Source organism: Gorilla gorilla, chromosome 1, assembly GCF_029281585.2.
Source record: "Gorilla gorilla gorilla isolate KB3781 chromosome 1, NHGRI_mGorGor1-v2.1_pri, whole genome shotgun sequence".
Lineage (NCBI taxonomy): Eukaryota > Metazoa > Chordata > Mammalia > Primates > Hominidae > Gorilla > Gorilla gorilla.
Window position 1 is genome coordinate 206,833,394 of NC_073224.2, and position 18,822 is coordinate 206,852,215.

Below are 18,822 nucleotides of genomic sequence, written 5' to 3' on the forward strand. Positions count from 1 at the left end.
GGATGAAGCTGGAAACCATCATTCTGAGCAAACTATCACAAGAACAAAAAACCAAACACCGCATGTTCTCACTCATAGGTGGGAATTGAACAATGAGAGCACTTGGAGACAGGTTGGGGAACACCACACACCGGGGCCTGTCGTGGGGTTGGGGGAGGGGGGAGGGATAGCATTAGAAGATATACCTAATGTAAATGATGAGTTAATGGGTGCAGCACACCAACATGGCACATGTATACATATGTAACAAACCTGCACGTTGTGCACATGTACCCTAGAACTTAAAGTATAATAAAAAAAAAAAGTTTCCTGACTGGGTCTGCCTTTCAGACTGTGGGCAGAGGTGAAGGAAGCACATGCCACTACCAGCCCTGAAGGTCTCCTCCCTCCGCCCCTTTTGAGTATACTTTTTTTTTCTTTTTTTTATTTTGAATACACTTTCAATTAATCTTCCCAAAGATCCTGACATGCTTTTCTGCTCCAGAAGCATAGCGGGCTCCCTACTGCCTACAGAATTAAGTTCAAACTCCTGGCTTTGTAATTCAAGGTCCTCTGTGACCATGCTGCACTGTGAGCTCCCTGAGAACTCAGAGGGACTCACCTCTGCATCACCAACATCTACCATGGGCTATAGCCACAGTAAGTGCTCACTAAATGCTCAGGAATTACCTTTCAACCTCACTTATTGAGCACCTAATGATGTGCTAAGTCCTGGACTAAGTACTTTATACCCATTTTCTTTTTTTATTTTTTATTGTTTATTTTTTTGAGATGGAGTCTTGCCCTGTCGCCTAGGCTGGAGTGCAATGGCAGGATCTCGGCTCAATGCAACCTCTGCCTCCCAGGTTCAAGTGATTCTCCTGTCTCAGCCTCACAAGTAGCTGGGATTAGAGGTGCACGCCACCATGCCCGGCTTATTTTTTGTATCTTTTTTTTTGAGATGGAGTCTCGCACTGTCATCCGGGCTGGAGTACAGTGGTGTGATCTCAGCTCACTACAACCTCCACCTCCCAGTTCAAGTGATTCTCCTGCCTCAGCCTCCCAAGTAGCCAGGATTACAGGTGCCGCCACCACACCCAGATAATTTTTTGTATTTTTAGTAGAGACAGGGTTTCACTGTTTTGGCCAGGCTGGTCTCAAATTCCTGAGCTCGTGATCCGCCTGCCTTGGCCTCCCAAAGTGCTAGAATTATAGGCGTAAGCCACCGCTCCTTGCCAATTTTTTGTATCTTTAGTAGAGATGGAGTTTCACCATGTTGGCCAGGGTGGTCTCAAACTCCTGACCTCGTGATCCACCAGCCTCGGCCTCCCGAAGTGCTAGGATTACAGGCATGAGCCACCACAGCTGGCCTTATACCCATTTTCTTATTTAATCTTCACAGTAACCCTCTGAGGGAAATAAAGTTATCAGCCACATTGTACAAATGAGTAAACAGATTCAGACAGGTTAAGAGCATGTTTATTCAGACAGATTCAGACATGTTTATTCATTTGCCCATCCAGATATACTTTTTGAACACCTACTCCGTTCTAGGTAATAAGGACACAGCAGTGAAAAAATAAATCAGGTTTATTCCAAGAGCCTAGAGCTCACATTCTAGAAGGGCTGACAGTTGCCCTTGTGTTATGGAACACATTATGGAGTTATGTTATAGAGTATGTTGAGTGGTGGTAGGTGCTATGAAGAAAAAGAAAACTAGTTAAGAGAAAAGAGAGACTGGGACATGCTATTTTCTAAAGGGTGATCCAGAAGGCTTCACCTAAAGAAAACATTTGCACAGAACCTGAATGAAGTGAGTGAGGCCCACAGATAACCCAGGAAGATCATTCTAGAGAGGGGACAGTAAATGCATGCCCAGCAGTGGAGTGTTTGTAGAACAGAGAGGAGGCCAGTGTGGCCAGGACTCAGTGCGTGAGAGGGAAGTGTGGGAGTCAGAGAGCCAGCTGGCCAAGGACTTTAAATTTCATTCTTGGTGAAACGGAATCCCAGGAGGTACGGCATCTGGCTGCTGAATGGAGGATGGACTGTGGAGGGGAAAGGGGAAGAAGGGGCCAGGCCTGAGTATGAGAAGATGGAAGCTCAGATCTGTTAACTCCTTGAGGGAGAGAATGAGAGAGAGTGAGTGTGCGCACAGGAGGGGCTTCAGGAGGCACAGGTGGGTTGTAGGGAGGCATTGGGAAGAGGATGTTCCTCAGGTGATGCCCCAGGGAAGGATGGGTCTGTGAGAGGCCAACAGGAACATCTGACTTCCAAGGCAGCCAGGAGGCATGAGGAGCCACTGCCAGTGGGTCGCTCAGCAGGGAGCTTGGAGGAGGCAGTGCCCATGCAGCCAGGGGTCCAGGAGACCCCTGCTTAGATTCGCCTGCACAAGCCTGAAGCCCCTTACCATTCTCCAGATTTCAGGCTTTTTTCTTCTCTTTAGGAAAAGATTGAAATAAGAAACAAAAACAAATAACTGGGAAAAAATGACTATTAACTATTATCCTCAAGTAAGCCACATCAAGTTCTGCATGTATCTTTCTTGGAAAAGTAAATTTCACATCCTTGCTGCAAATGGAACATGAAACACTAGAAAGGCTCCAGTGAGAAATCCGTTCAAACTCCATGACAGCCACTGTCATTTCAAAAGCCACAGAATGCCCCCTCAGTGGACTTGCTCAGAAGAGGGAATCAGCTACACCTGGGTCTCACTGTAGCCAGCCATGAGATCTTCCCAGGATTCCTGCGCTTTTCACAGCAGATGCCTGGTTCCAGCAGAAAACCTATGTCCCTCCCTGCAAAAGAAGTATGAGTGCTTGGAGATCTGAGATGGAAGAAGTCTCAGAGTCTGATAGACGATTACAGGCATAGTAATACCTGTAAATCGTGGCTTTGGTGGATCACGGGGTAGTAGAGTAACCCTTTCTGATTGCCCTGAGTCTTTTGATGTCCCAAGCTTTCAGCCTATTTATTGTCAAGATACCGAAAACTAGATCCCACCTGGAAAAGGGAGACACCCCTGGCTTTGAGAAAGCACCTCGTTCACTCCAAACCCATGCCACATTGCCTCATGAGATGACCTCAAAGCCACGTACAGTTCCCAGGACTGGCTGAGATACTGAAGCAGGATGGCCAGGCTTACCCAGAGAGAAGCTCAAGTGAAGATAGAAAATCCGTCACAATACAATGTCCAGAATAAGCAAATCCATAGAGATGGAAGGTAGATTTGTGTCATCAGGGACTGGGGAATGGGAAAAATGGAGAGTGACTGCTAATGGGTATGGGATTTCTTTCTAGGGTGATAAGTATGTTCTAGAATTAATAGTGGTGATGGTTACACAACTCTGAATACACCAGAAACCACTAACTTCTCCACTTTATTTATTTATTTCTTTATTTGAGACAGGGTCTCGCTCAGTCACCCAGGCTGGAGTGCAGTGGTGCAATCTCGGCTCACTGCAACCTTGGCTCACTGCAACCTTGGCTCACTGCACCCTTGGCTCACTGCAACCTCCACCTCCCTGTTCAAGTGATTCTCCTGCCTCAGCCTCGTGAGTAGCTGGAATTACAGGCACATACCACCACACCTGGCTAATTTTTGTATTTTTAGTAGAGACGGGGTTTTGCCATGTTGGCCAGGCTGGTCTCGAACTCCTGACCTCAGGTGATCACCTGCCTCAGCCTCCCAAAGTGCTGGGATTACAGGTGTGAGCCACTGCACCCAGGCTTCTGCATTTAAAAGGGTGAATTTGATGATTGCGTATGAATTATATCTCAAATCTTTTAATTGCAGCAGAAAAATATTTAGAGTCCCCTGCAGCCACTGAGGGGGACTCTAAAATCTGAACTCCTTTGCTCAACAGCTCACACACCCCGGGGGCATAATTTGGGAACCCGGCAGTGTGAAGGAGCCTTTGTCCTGATAAGCACTGCCAGTCTCAGGGGATGCCAGGGCTGTCGGCACTGGACACAGCAATACTCCGTGGCCAGCCCTGTTCTAACAGGCACTGCCCAAAGAAGCAAAAGCGACCACCAGGTGTTTGCTTTACTCTGACTGCCTTGCCAACCTGCAGGGAGAGCAAGGGTGCAGGGTCCACTCAAAACCTCCCACACACCCATTTCTTGGCTCTGTATCTTCAGTATGAATTTCCACAGCTGTGTTAAATACTCCATTGCCCCTACTCTGGGCCAGGCCTTAAGCTGGGTGTTGGGCTGACACAAAGGCCATTCACCAGTTATGAGCTACATAACTGCCCATCTCAGTCCCTGACAGCAGCCCCTTCCTTATGGCACCAGGCCTGGAGGCCCATGAGGAGGAGAGAGATGAGTCAGATAAGGTGAGTACTAGTGGGGGAGGCATACGCTGCAGCCAGGGCTCAGGACTAAAGCAGAGCGTGTGGGCTCATCAGTGCGTGATGGGGAAATCCTGCCCCAGGCCTAGCCCAGGCTGCTTTGTGAATCAAACTGCCAGATTCCGCTGCAGTTTTTAAAAACCTAAATATTTATTTATTTGCATTATATTTACAAAGGTGGGAAGGAGACCAAAGGAGACCCCAAGAACACCCCCACACCTGGCTGACCAGGCCCCTTGCACTGCAGAGGAGGCAGACACAGCTGGAAGGAATAGGATTTATGTTGCATACTTGAACTACAGCGCGTGTAAGACTGGTCCTATTTACAGGGCAGAAACACTGCAGGTGGAGCGCGGGGGTGGCAGGGTGGGCACCAGAGTCCTGGCCAAGGGTACCCTTGCCTGCCATCTTCCCCACCTCTCCCAGACGCATCTCTGAGGCCCTGCTGGGATTCTCTGGGGGGAACGAGGCCCACTCACATGATGCTCGCTGGGGTGAAGACAGGGCCCACGCACAGGGTGTCTGTGATCTCCCAGCTGCAGGACAGAGGCTTGCACACACCCTCCACGTCATCCTCCTGTTCTGCAGCCATCAGCTGCCTTCGCAGCGCTTCCCTAGGGGTGAGAGAGGGGTGCTGCAAGTAGCCAGCATGGGACTGGCAGGGCCCTGTACCTGGAGACGCAGCCCCATTGGGCAGAGGGCTCTCACGTGAGCCCGAGCTCAGCTGAGGGCAGGGGCAGGGACAGGCTGCTGACCCCTCCCCAACTGCTTCCTACTCCTGTGTGGTCCCCACCCCTCAACAAGGGAAAGAAAACCACATGTATCGAGCATTTACTATGTGCCAGACATCATGCCAGGCACTTATATTATCTATTTGTATCTTCCCAAAAACCCCATGAGGGAGGCATTACCATCCCCGTTGCATTGATGATGTAATCAATCAGTTCCCCAGAGAGAGAAGTGACCTACCTAAGATCACATCCCTAGTAGGTAGTAGAACTAGGACTGAACCCAACTCTCACTCCAAAGCCCACATTCATCATACCCCAGGCTTGGGACTTCAAATAAAATCATATCCCATTCTCTCAAACAATCCCACAAACTGCTTCTCCTCCTACATACCCATGTTGATCAATGGCTCCACCATCAGAGTTGGAAACAGTTGGCAATCTTGTTCCCACACCCAGTCGAGCCCTGCTGAGCCCAGCTTCTGAACATCCTCATGTGCCCCGTGGTCTCCATCCCCATGGGTAACACCATTTCAGTCTCCCTGATCTGCTCGTGCCCTCTCCAGACAGTTCTCAGCCAGGACCCAGATTCATCTTTCCAAAAAGCAAATCCCTGCCCTTGAGCTGCCAGCCGTTTCCCTCTGCTCTCAGGCCCTGCAAGATCTGGCCCTACCCACCTCTTCCACCCACTCCTGGACACACCGGCCCACACACCTGAGCCATCCACTATGGCCACCTTTTGGGCTCTTACACATGTCCTCTCCCCAGCCTGGATCCATCCTTGTCTCTCTGCCTGTATCATCAACCCTTATCTAATTCCTCCTTAGCCTTCAGGTCTCAGCTTTGGTGACAGTCCTGAGACTGGACACAGCAGAGGAATTGAATGTGCCTGGGCAAACTGCTCCTGCTTTCTGTGGCCCTCTCCCTACCCCCAAAGAGGGACCCTTCACCACTGACTAGCTGCATGACCTCAGAAGAATGACCTCTCTGTGATAACGCTGACCCCCACAGAGTTTTGTGTGGGTGAGATAGTCATACGACGCCTAACGTTAAGGCCTGATGTCAGGGTTCACTGGATGTGACTCCCCCATCTTGCATGCCTCTTGCCTCACTGGATCCCAGCACTAGCCTGGTGGGGCAGGCAGGGCTACTGTTACGCTTATTTTCTAGATGGAAAGACCAAGGCTCAGCAAGCAGGCAGACCAAGTCTCTCCTGTGTCACACAGCAGCCACCTAACTGGTCAGCTCTTTCTGCATCTGCCCTTGTCCTCAGTCTATACAAGAACTAGGGTGGTCTTTCCAAAGTGCAAATCAGACTGTGTTATGCCCCTGCTTCACACTGGTCCATGCCTCCCACTGCTGTCAAAGCGTGTCACTTGGCCTTCAAGTCCTTCCCAGATCTAGCCCTGCCTCCCTCTGCAGTCACAGCCACTCTCCATGCGAGCCTTGAATGCACCACACTTGCTCTCCGTTCCTTTCTTCTGGGAAGTCCTACCACCCACTCCTGTAGTTGACTCCCACTTCCTCAGGGAGGCCTGGGCCTCAGGGAGGGCTCTGCACTTCCACCAGGCACAGTATTATCACAAGGGCCTGTCTGCTTCTCTGTGCCTCCCTCAGGGCTGTGAGCTCCTCTAGGAAAGCCCAGCCTCCCTTATGGCCACAGCCAGGTGCCAAGCACAGGCCTCACGTGGGACCAGCAGCCAACAGCTACTTGTCAAGTTGGATTACACAGAAGCAGAATCTCAAATCTCAAGTTCACCTCGTTTCTGCCCAGTTCCTCCCCATACCCCAATTTTCCAGCAGGGCCCTCTTACCAGGCCACCCGGGACATGGCATAGGTGATGTGGCAGGCCTGGGTCTCCCCAAAGGGGGAAACCATGCCCACAGTGTAGGCGCCCATGTTGTCAAAGACCAGCCAGTCCCCTACATGTAGTTGCGGCAGCCACAGGCCCTCAGCCACGCAATCACAGCCATCAACCGCCGGGCCCCACAGGCTGCTGCTGTACAGGGGCTGCTCCGTGGATGGTTTCTGTAGGAAGAAGGGATGGCCATGCCAGCTCTCCTGGGCATACAACAGCCTTGCCACTCCCTCCCTCAAAAGCCTTCTATGGCTCCCATAGCCAACAGGATAAAGTCTAGATGGGCCTCCTAGCTTAGCATTTAAGGCCCTTCCCACTTCTCTGCATTCGTTGCCTCTTACACTCTGAAGTCACGAATGCCTGGTCTTAAATCCAGGTTCCAGCAGTTGTTAGCTGTGTGACCTTGGGCAAAATGCTTACTCTCTCCATGTCTCAGTTTGCTCATTTGTAAAATGGGGATAACAACAGTACCTACCTCGTAAGGTTACTGCAAGGATAAATGAGTTAGTGTGTGGAGAGCATGTAGAACAGTGGCCGGCACACGGCAAGGGTGCACAGAAAGTCAGCACAATTGTAATTTATTGTTGTGATTGTTGTTGTTACCACCTCTGCACTTTGGTCTTCACTGGCCTCTTTCCAGACGTCGGTATGTCCACACCTCTACAGCCCTTCCTCGACCCTCAAATCTAGCCTGTCTTCTGAGCCCAGCCCTGGGGCTCCCTCGTCTACGAAGCCCTCCCAGATGTCCTCACTCCATGCCAGGCCCCACAACAGGAGCCAGCAGTATACCAGGCTAGACTCACCCTCCCTCAGGCCCTCAGTCTAATGAGAAAGATGGACTTCCAACAACAATCACAGGGGGACCTGGCAGAGGTCACAGAGGACCCCACGGAGTAGACACAATTACTCCCATTTCAGAAAAATGGAGGCTCTGACAGCTTAAATGACTTGCCCAAAGACACAACTACCAATGACATAAAATTTAAGATTTTTTCTTAAATGATTTCCAAATCCAGAAATTTGTAACACACTCTGGACAACCAAGTTATCAATGCCATTTGCCACAGTGTAGGCAGGGATCTTGCCAGGCAGATCCTAGAGTCACCACTGAAATGTGGATGATGATGACTGTGCCCTCCGAGAGGCCTCTTCTCCCATCACTGCACTTGCTGTGCTCCAGTTACTCCAGTTGCTCTGGGCTCCCCAGGTAAACCCTACTTCCCTTCCCATACCTCCTACTTTCCCCCGTGCTATTCCCTGACGCCCCAAATTTGCAAATTCCTATTTCTCCTTTAGATCTCAGCTAAAATGGCTTCAGGGAAGCCTTTCCTAAAGCTCCATGCTCCCTCAAGCTTTGCTTTCATAGTATTTACCATAACTCATAAATATTTGTGAAATATCTGCTCAGGCCTGTCTTCCCTGAAGACTATAAATTCCATGAGCCCAGGGGATGTGTAGGTCTTGTCATCCCCATCTCCTCAATGCCTAGCAGGCTGGCATCCATTAGGTGCTTATTCAAATAATATTTTTTAAATAAATGAATTAAAGAATGGGGAATATATGAGTGATGAGAAAGAGAAAGAATGACAAAGGGGAGAAAAAGGATATGAATGGAAGCCATCCAAAGGGCATAGATGGAAGCAACAGAGAAGACCAGCAGAGAAAAAAGGAAAGGCATTTCAATACCTTAGCCAGAGCAGGAATGAGTAAAATTGAGAAAGAAAAGTCGCAGTTTCCATAAGCAGAAATCGTGCTCATATATTTGATAAAAAGTGAATTAATAAGCTATTAGTCCCATTAATGAAGAAAAATATGTACATTATGTAAGAATGATAGCTATCCAATCTTCAGGAATTCATTCATTCAACAAGTACTTATTGAGCACCTACTAATTGCCAGGCTGTGATCTAGGAGCTGGAGATGCAGCAGTAAACACACACACAAAATAAAATCCCTGTGGTCATGAAGCTGTCATTCTAAGAAGGGGAGACAAAGGAATACTGTATATCCTTGTTCATATAACTGAACATTCTTGTTTATAAACTTTTTGTTGATGAATAAAATTAACCTCAAGTGGTCTGAATTATTTCCCTTAGCCCCACTCATTGAAAAACATCAAGCTAATGTTTAAAGATGAGTGGAGGGGATGCTCTATAGATGAATCTACAAGGATCTGTGAGAAAATAAATTTTAAAGATTCTTCCATGGTAAAGAGAAAAGGCACTCTTGGATTATAAGAAGTTAGCATTCCCTCACTTGTTATTAGTGGTGTAAATTTTAAAAAAATAGGTGAAAAAAGATTTTAAATCTTCACATGACATAATGCAAAGCTACACTTTTACTATTTATGTATCTATTTAACTTTTTTTTGAGACAGAGTCTCACTCTGTCATCCAGGCTGGAGTGTAGTGGTGTGATCTCAGCCCACTGCAACCTCTGCCTCCTGGGTTCAAGCGATTCTCCTGTCTCAGCCTCCCGAGTAGCTGAGATTACAGGTGTCGGCCACCACACCTGGCTAATTTTTGTATTTTTAGTAGATACAGGATTTTGCCATGTTGGCCAGGCTGGACTCAAACTCCTGACCTCAGGTGATCCGCCACCTCGGCCTTCCAAAGTACTGAGATTGCAGGTGTGAGCCACTGCACTCAGCCTTTTTTTTTTTTTTAAGGAATCTGTGAAATAAATATTCTAAAAGCTGTGGCAACAAGCTTGTAAATCTCAGCTATTTTTACAAGTCTGAGTGGAAATGGACAAGCATCTGCAAAAATCCAAGATGCCCAGTCTGCCAGCCACTAGGCCCCTCTGTGAGAGAGGGCAGGGGGTTCCTCATTTACAAAGCATACCACCACCGCTTCATACCTTATCTGGGAGGCAGGTGGCATGATTGCATTCCCATTTTACAGATGAGAAAACTCAGAGAGGGAAGGTGACCTGCCCAAGGCTCTAGAGGGAGTTAGTAGAACTCTGGGCAGTCCCAGACAAGGAGCCTCCTGGCTGCACCTAGCTGCCTTCTTCAAAGGCACATATGTCTGACAGAGCCACAGAAAAAACAAGGTCAAACATTGAAAAAGGTGCACGGCCTTGATGGAATCCCTACATAATTCTTCAACTTTTAAAGAATAAATCAATAGGCCGGGCGCGGTGGCTCACGCCTGTAATCCCAGCACTTTAGGAGGCGGACGCGGGCGCATCACTTGAGGTCAGGAGTTCGAGACCAGCCTGGCCAACATGGCAAAACCCTGTCGCTACTAAAAATACAAAAATTAGCTGGGCGTGTAATCCCAGCTACTCAGGAGGCTGAGGCAGAAGAATCGCTTGAACCTAGGAGGCGGAGGTTGCAGTGAGCCAAGATCCAGCCATTGCACTCCAGCCTGGGTGACAAGAGCAAAACTCCATCTCAAAAAAAAAAGGCGGGTTGCAGTGGCTCATGCCTGTAATCTCAGCACTTTGGGAAGCTGAGGCGGGTGGATCACGAGGTCAGGAAATCGAGACCATCCTGGCTAACACGGTGAAACCCCGTCTCTACTAAAAATACAAAAAATTAGCCGGGCATGGTGGCGGGCGCCTGTAGTCCCAGCTACTTGGGAGGCTGAGGCAGGAGAATGACGTGAACCCGGGAGGTGGAGCTTGCAGTGAGCCGAGATCGCGCCACTGCACTCCAGCCTGGGCGACAGAGCGGGACTCCATCTCAAAAAAAAGAAAAGAAAAGAAAAGAAAAATCATCCAGTCTGGCCAACATGGTAAAGCCCTGTCTCTACTAAAAATACAAAAAAAATTAGCCAGGCATGGTGGCAGGCGCCTGTAATCTCAGCTACTCAGGAGGCTGAGACAGGCGAATCATTCGAACCCGGACGGAGGTTTCAGTGAGCTGAGATCGCACCACTGCACTCCAGCCTGGGTGACAGAGCAGGACTCCGTCTCAAAAAAAAAAAAAAAAAAAGAAAAAGAAAAAAGAAAAGAATAAATCAATAATTCGTACAAAAATATTTTAAAAGACAAAAATGAGATAAAAAGAAAAAAAAAACCCTATGGCCAAAATCTCACTTGTGAATATATAGGCAAAAACCTGACATGAACTCTTAGCTAACCAAATTCACAGTCATATTATCTCTAAAATGAAAGGTGCAGACAACAAGAGAGAAGTCAATCACTGGCTTCATAACATGGAAAATATAGATCTACAGTTCAAGTTTAATTTTCCCAATACATGTCAACATACCATGAAGTAGCCTGTAGCATCTATTCTTTATTAAAACTACAGACAAAACAAAACCCCACAATGAAGAGAGACTATTTTAAATAACGATCCAACTCTGACTTCATTGAGATACACTAAAGTTCAGCCCTGTCATTTTCCAAATGGAGAAACTAGAGAAATAAGGCTCAGAGAGATTAAGTAGCTTGCTTTGCCTAAGGTTACTCAGCTGGTCTATGGCAGAGCCAGGTCTCAAACCCATGTCTTCTGATTCCAAGTCTGAAGCTTTCTGTCATCATTCCTATTTTATATATCATGAGAAATGCTAGCAATAGCTATCAGAAAAAAAGAAAAAAGCATAATACATAGAAGATGAAGAAATAAAATATTACACTGCAGATAACATATTTGCCCACCTGGAAAATCTTAAGGGGGTGGGTGTGGTTACTAGAGGAAATCAATGAATTTTAGAATGCAAGCCAGCATCTCAGCTCAAAAACACAGGGAAAAGTTTTCACTCACAATAGCTGTGAAAGCATTAAGCTATTACATTCTTGGATGTACTTGGGCCACAGTAATACTTATTCAAATAAAACAATAAAAAAATAATAAAACCAGCTGGGCGCGGTGGCTCACGCCTGTAATCCCAACACTTTGGGAGGCAGAGGTAGGCAGATCATGAGGTCAGGAGGTCGAGACCATCCTGGCTAACACGGTGAAACCCCATCTCTACCCCATCTCTACCCCATCTCTCCAGGCATGGTGGCGGGCGCCTGTAGTCCCAGCTATTTGGGAGGCTGAGGCTTCCCAAGAGAATCGCTTGAGCCTGGGAGGTGGAGGTTGCAGTGAGCCGATATTGTACCACTGCACTCCAGCCTGGGCAACAGAGCGAGACGCCGTCTCAAAAAAAATAAATAAATAAAACCTTCGTGGAAGAAATAAAAGATATGAAGTTTACACTGTCCTAGCTAGAAAAACTTAGTAAAGCAAAAAAGAGAATTCTGCCTAATTTAATGACTAGATTAAATAAACTATTACTAATTAAAATCCCCAGGATGTTTTTCTAAACATTAGAAATAATGTGATAAAAGAATAAATGTGAGCCTATCAAATAATAATAATAAAGCAAATGACAAACTCAGTTTTTTAAAAATAATTTATACAAAAGAATATTTGTATCATGTCTAAGATATAACGAATGACAATAAAATGAATATCTGTGTGCTTACCACCCAGCTGAAGAAAGATAAAATTTCCAATATCTTTGAAACTCCCTATGTGCCCACTCCAACGACATCTCCTCTTTCCTAACCTCTTTAGAGGTAACCACCATCCTCACTTTCATGTTCATCATTTTCTTACTTTGTTTTCCATGAGTGTACCTAACCCTAAACAATGTATTGTTTAGTTTTGCACTTTTGAAATTTATATAAATTATAGAGTAATCTCTACAAGTTCACAATACACTGTATAGAATTCACTGTACAGAATACACCATAATTTATGTTTCTGCTACCCTGCCAATAAACATTAAGGTCGTTTCCAATGTTTTATATTATAAAGATATATATGTTCTGATATATCTCCTCGAACACACATGCCAAGAGTTTCTTTACAATATAGGCCTAGGAACTTGCTGTAATGTAGGGCATACATATGTGTAAATTTATCTGAATAATGCCTACTTGTTTCCCAAAGTAGTGATACACCACTGCCACCTAGCAGTGCCTAAGGACCCAACTACACCATATCCTCACCGACAGTTGGCATTATCATGCTTTTAATGTTTTTCTAATCTAGTTGTTATGAAATGGTATCTCATTTTCACTTTTATTTGCATTTCCTTGATTACCACTGAGCACCTTTTCAGTTTATCTTCTGTGAACTGCCCGGTAAAGTCTCTTGCCTGTATTTCTATTGGGTTGCTTTTTTCCTTATTTTCTTGAGATTCTTGTTTGTCTCTATTTCTTACTTAAGAATTCTTCAGGCCGGGTGCCGTGGTTCATGCCTGTAATCCCAGCACTTTGGGAGGCCGAGGCGGGTGGATCACAAGGTCAGGAGTTCGAGACCAGCCTGGCCAACATGGTGAAACTCCACCTCTACTAAAAAAAATACAAAAATTAGCCAGGCACGGTGGCGTGTGCCTGTAATCCCAGCTACTTGGGAAGCTGAGGTGGGAGAATTGCTTGGACCTGGGAGGCAGAGGTTGCAGTGAGCCAAGCCACTGCACTCCAGCCTGGGCGACAGAAAAAGACTCCATCTCAGGAAAAAAAAAAAAAAATTCTTCATATATTTTGTCTACTAATCTCTTATCAATTATATATGTGTTTCAATATTCCCCCCAGTTTGCCTCAGCTGGTCTATTTCTTATGCTGGGATCAAAACTAAACTATTTTAATTACTTTCTGTGTTAGAAGTTATATTATCTTATTTCTATTCTTGTAGTGGTTACTCTATACATTTACATTTTAACATCTCAACATGGCATTCAATAGCTGTACCGTCTATTCTTGATCAAAACTACAGAAAAATCAAAACAAAACCCCACAATGAAGACAGACCATTTCAATAAGGAATCAACTCTAACTTTGTGAAGATACACTGGAATGGCCTCACTTCAAAACAAGAAGCAACATTAGTAATTAAAGTTCAGCCCCCTCATTTTCCAAGTGGAGAAGCTAGAGAAGTAAGACTCAGAGAGATTAAGTAACTTGCCTAAGGTCACCCAGCAAGTACATAGTAGCATTCGCCTTAGTGGCCTTCACAGTTCAGCCCTGGCCTGCACCTTCCAGCAAGATTCTCCCCTACTCAGCAGCAGGCTGCTTCTGTGCTGCATGGATTGTTGCAGTAGTCACACTCTGACAAGTTTGCCACTGGTAGACTGCTGTTTCTGTGACACTGCAGCCTCTCCTCAAAGGTTTCAATATCAGCCTTGGAGGGAGGAGCCCTCCTCCTCTGTGTTTCTAAGTTCCTGCCTTCTTCACTCTCCCTCAGGACCAGGGGTGGTAGCTGATTTTACCCCTTTTAGTAATTGTAATGAACCACCTTTAGAGTTAACCATTCTTTATGTTAAAATTTCCCTGTTCAAATTACCAGTGTGACATTTGTATCCTGATACAGTCTCTTCCTGAAACTATGATTGGACATTACGCCTTCTGACTCTATGCACCATTTCCTTAGCCTTTCCTATTTTATATCTTTTTGTCTCTGTGCTACATTTGGATACTTTCTTCAACTCTATCTTCCCATTCTCTCATTCTCTCTTCTGTTGTCTCTAATATGCTGCTTACCCTGGCCATAATTTCAATTTTCATATTTTTCATTTCTAGTTCTATTTAATCCTTTTTAAAATCTGCTACAACATATTTTTATATTCACTTATTCTTTGGTCATATTTTCAATTTCTTATTTCTTCAAACATTGTAAAAGAATGTTAGCACCTGATAATTCCAATATATGAAGTAAATGCAGGTCTGATCTGCTACCTATTGCTTTTGCGGTTCTTCCTCATGATGACTTGTTTCTTCGTATGTTGTGATTTTTGAATGTGAGCTCATGTACTTTGAAACCTTATCAGTGAGAAGCCTAAACTGAAGATTCCTCCTCCAGAGAGAATTTGTTTACTTCTGCCAGATGAAATTATTTTGAGGCTTAAGGTTTTTCAGACCATAGTTAATGTGAATTTGGGCCACAAGCCCAAAAGAAGGCTGGCTTGTGGTTACAAAATCTCAATTTTTTGCTCTCTTCCAATCACTACCAAGATCAAAACAGTGAAGTTTTCTTGCTGCCGTTCTCTGTAGAATGGGCTTTTTTCTCTAGTTGACTCTTACACTAAGGATGTACTTCTTTTGGGTTCTCAGCTCTATGTAAGGGCATCCTATTGGATTCTCCATCTTGACTAGGCCCTAGGAACCCACACAGATATCAAAACTGAAGGTCAATGCTACCATGATTCAGCATACACTCCAAAACAAAAATCCAGTTTCAGAATTAGGTTGCCATTTAATACATATTTGGATAATCACTGTTTTTGTATGCTTGGGACACACTAATAAACAAAATACACAAAGGTCCTTGTCCTCAAGGGGTTTACAGTCTAGCAGGGGGAAGGCAAACAAGTAAATTATATAGTATGTTAGAAGGTAATAAGCACTACAGAAAAAAAAAAGAATAGAACACACAACACCAAAGGCACAATCCATAAAAGAAATAATTGATAAACTGGACTTTATTAAAATTAAAAATTTCTGCAGTGCAAAAGACAATATTCACCAGGCATGGTGGCTCACACCTGTAATCCCAGCACTTTGGGAGGTCGAGGCAGGCAGATCACTTGAGGCCAGGAGTTCGAGACAAGCCTGGACAACATGGTGAAACCCGGTCTCTACTAAAAATACAAAAACTAGCCAGGCTTGGTAGTGCACACCTGTAATCCCAGCCACTCAAGAGGCTGCGGCAGGAGAATCGCTTGAGCCTGGGAGGCGAAGGTTGCAGTGAGCCAAGATCTCACCACTGCACTCCATCTAGCCTGGGTGACAGAGCAAGACTCTAACTTAAAAAAAAAAAAAAAAAAAAAAAAAGAAAATGTTAAGAGAAGACAAGCCACAGACTGGGAGAAAATAGTTGCAAAAGACACATCTGATAAAGGACTGTTATCCAAAATATATGAAGAACTCTTAAAACTCAAAAATGAGAAAACAAACAACTAAAACTCTGTTTAAAATGGTCAAAGGACTTTAACAGATACTTCGCCAAAGAATATATACAGATGGCAAATAAACATATGTCATCAGGGAAATATAAATTAAAACAACAAATACCACTGAACACTTACTCAAATGGCCAAAATTCAGAACCCTGGTAACACCAAATGCTGGTGTGGATGTGGAGCAACAAGAACTCCCATTCATTGCTGGTGGGAATGCAAAATGGTACAGCCGCTTTGAAATACCGTTTGGCAATTTTCTACAAAACTAAACATATTCTTATCGTATGATCCAGCAATTGTACTCCTTAGTATTTACCCAAAGGAGTTAAAAATGATTGTCACACAAAAACTTACACATAGATGTTTATAATAGCTTTACTCATAATTGCCAAAACTTGGAAGCAACCAAGATGTCCTTCAGTAGGTAAATGGATAAACTGCTGTATACCCAGATAATGGAATATTATTCAGTGCTAAAAAGAAATGAGCTATCAAGCCATGAAAGGACATGAAGGAAACTTAAGTGCATATTACTAAGTGAAAGAAGTCAATCTGGGCCACGGTGGTTCATGCCTGTAATCCCAGCACTCTGGGAGGCCAAGGTGGGCGAATCACTTGAGTTCAGGTGTTCAAGACCAGCTTGGCCAACATGGTGAAACCCCATCTCTACTAAAAATACAAAAAGTAGCAGGGCATGGTGGCACATGTCTGTAATCCCAGCTACTCGGGAGGCTGAGGCAGCAGAATCACTTGAACCCAGGAGGCAGAGGCTGCAGTGAGCCAAGATCACACCACTGCACTCCAGCCTGGGCAACAGAGTGAGACTCTGTCTCAAAAAAAAAAAAAAAAAAAGTCAATCTAAAAGTCTTTAATCCATTTTGTATATGGTGTGAGATAGCATCCAATTTTATTCTTCTATATGTGGATATCTAGTTTTCCTAACACCATTTATGGAAGAGACTGTCCTTTCCCATTGTGTGTCCTTGGCACGTTTGTTGAAGATCAATTGACTGTAAATGCATGGATTTATTTCTGGGCTCTCTATTCTATTCCACTGGTCTATATGTTCGTTTTTATGCCAGTACCATGCAGTTTTGCTTACTTTATAGCTTTCTAGTATTTATTTTGAAATCAGATAATGTGATGCCTCCAGCTTTCTTCTTTTTGCCCAAGATACTTTGGCTATTTAGGATCTTTTGTGGTTTTATAAAAATCTTAGGATTTTTTTATACTTCTGGGGAAAAGATCATTGGAATTTTGATAGGGACTGCATTGAATCTATGGATCGCTTTGGGTAGTATGGACATTTTAACAGTATTAATTCTTCCAATTCACAAACATGGGGTATCTTTCCATTTATTTATGTCCTTTTTTATTTCCTTCATCAATGTTTTCTAGTTTTCAGCGTACACATCTCTTACCTCCTTAAATTTCCTAAGTAATTTTTTGATGCAATTGTAAATGGGATAGTTTTCTTGATTTCTTTTTCAGATAGTTAGCATATAGAAACATTGTATGTTAATTTTGTATCTTCTAATTTTCTGAACTTATTAAGTCTAATAGTTTTTTGGTGAAGTCTTAAGAGTTTTTTTGTTTGTTTGTTTGTTTTGTTTTTTTTTTTTTTTTTTGAGATGGAGTCTGGCTCTGTCACCAGGCTCTGTCGCCAGGCTGGAGTGCAGTGGCGCCATCTCAGTTCACTGCAGCCTCCACCTCCCAGGCTCAAATGATTCTTGTGCCTCAGCCTCCTGAGTAGCTGGGATTACAAGCACCCATCACTGTGCCCAGCTAATTTCTGCATTTTTAGTAGAGACGGGGTTTCACCATATTGTCCAGGCTGGTCTCGAACTCCTGACCTCAAGTGATCTGCCTGCCTCGGCCTCCCAAAGTGCTGGGGTTACAGGCGTGAGCCACTGCGCCGGCCTTTGTGTGTGTGTGTGAGATGGAGTCTCACTCTGTTGCCCAGGCTAGAGTGCAGTGGCATGATCTTGGCTCACTGCAACCTCTGCCTCCCAGGTTCAAGCAATTCTCATGCCTCAGCCTCCTAAGTAGCTAGGATTACAGGCACACATCTTTACACCTGGATAATTTTGTATTTCTAGTAGACAGGGTTTCACCACATTGGCCAGGGTGGTCTTGAACTCCTGACCTTAAGTGATCCACCAGCCTTGGCCTCCCAAAGTGCTAGGATTACAGGCATGAGCCACCACACCAAGCCTTAGAGTTTTCTATATATAAGATAATGTCATCTGCAAACAGAGACAATTTTACATCTCCCTTTCCCATTTGGATGACTTTTATTTCTTCCTCTTCTCTAATTGCTCTGGCTAGGACTTCTAGTACCACACTAAATAGAAGTGGTGAGAGTGAGCATCTTAGTCTTGCTCCTGACCTTAGGATCCTTGTTGAGTATAACATTAGCTGTGAGCTTGTCATATATGGCCCTTATCATGTTGAGGTACATTCCTTCCATACCTAATATGTTGAAAGTTTTTATCATGAAAGGATGCTGAATTTTGTCAAATGCTTGTTCTGCATCTACTGAGATGATCATATGATTTTTATCCTTCATTGTGGTAATATTATAGTACATCACATTTATAAATTCAGACATGTTAAAATATCTTTGCATCCCAGGGATAAATTCCACTTTAAAAGGATCATGGTGTATGATCCTTTTAATGTGCTATTTAATTTGGATTGCTAGTATTTTGTTGAGGATTTTTGCATATCTGTGAACATGGCCTGTAATTTTCTTTTCTTATGGTGTATTTGGCTTTGGTGTTAAGGTAATTGTGGTTTTGTAAAATGAGTTTGGAAGTGTTCCCTCTGCTTCAGTTTTGTGGAAGCATTTCAGAAGGATTGGTATTAATTCTTTTTTACATGTTTGGTAGAATTCACCAGTAAAGCCATAAGGTCCTGGGCTTTTCTTTGTTGGGAGGTTTTTGATTACTGATTCAATCTCCTAACTCACTATTGGTCTATTCAGATTTTCTGTTTCTTC

The 18,822-nt window shown here is 44.5% G+C and overlaps 1 protein-coding gene and 1 long non-coding RNA gene across 12 annotated transcripts in view; both read right to left on the reverse strand.

Annotated features, from left to right (window-relative positions):
* AZIN2 (antizyme inhibitor 2) overlaps nucleotides 1–18,822 on the reverse strand; it is an 80,949-nt gene that overhangs the window by 37,023 nt on the left and 25,104 nt on the right. For 7 of the 11 annotated variants that reach the window (XM_055382090.2, XM_055379954.2, XM_019026354.4 and 4 more), the window contains 2 exons: nucleotides 6,874–7,088; nucleotides 4,595–4,945 (listed from right to left, as the gene is read on the reverse strand). The exons of 1 other annotated variant lie outside the window; for it this stretch is intronic. In XM_055382090.2, the coding sequence (XP_055238065.2) occupies nucleotides 4,807–4,945; nucleotides 6,874–7,088 (354 nt within the window). In that variant the 3' untranslated portion in view covers nucleotides 4,595–4,806. Of the gene's footprint in view, nucleotides 1–1,436; nucleotides 2,775–4,457; nucleotides 4,946–6,873; nucleotides 7,089–18,822 lie in introns of those variants that run through there. 3 more of the 11 variants (NM_001293723.3, XM_063706884.1, XM_019021303.4) reach the window with 3 other exon arrangements.
* On the reverse strand, nucleotides 1,437–3,799 carry LOC134757576 (uncharacterized). The gene is made up of 2 exons (XR_010131702.1): nucleotides 3,459–3,799; nucleotides 1,437–3,426 (listed from the first exon to the last, which is right to left on the reverse strand). It is a non-coding gene; the product is annotated as an uncharacterized lncRNA (long non-coding RNA).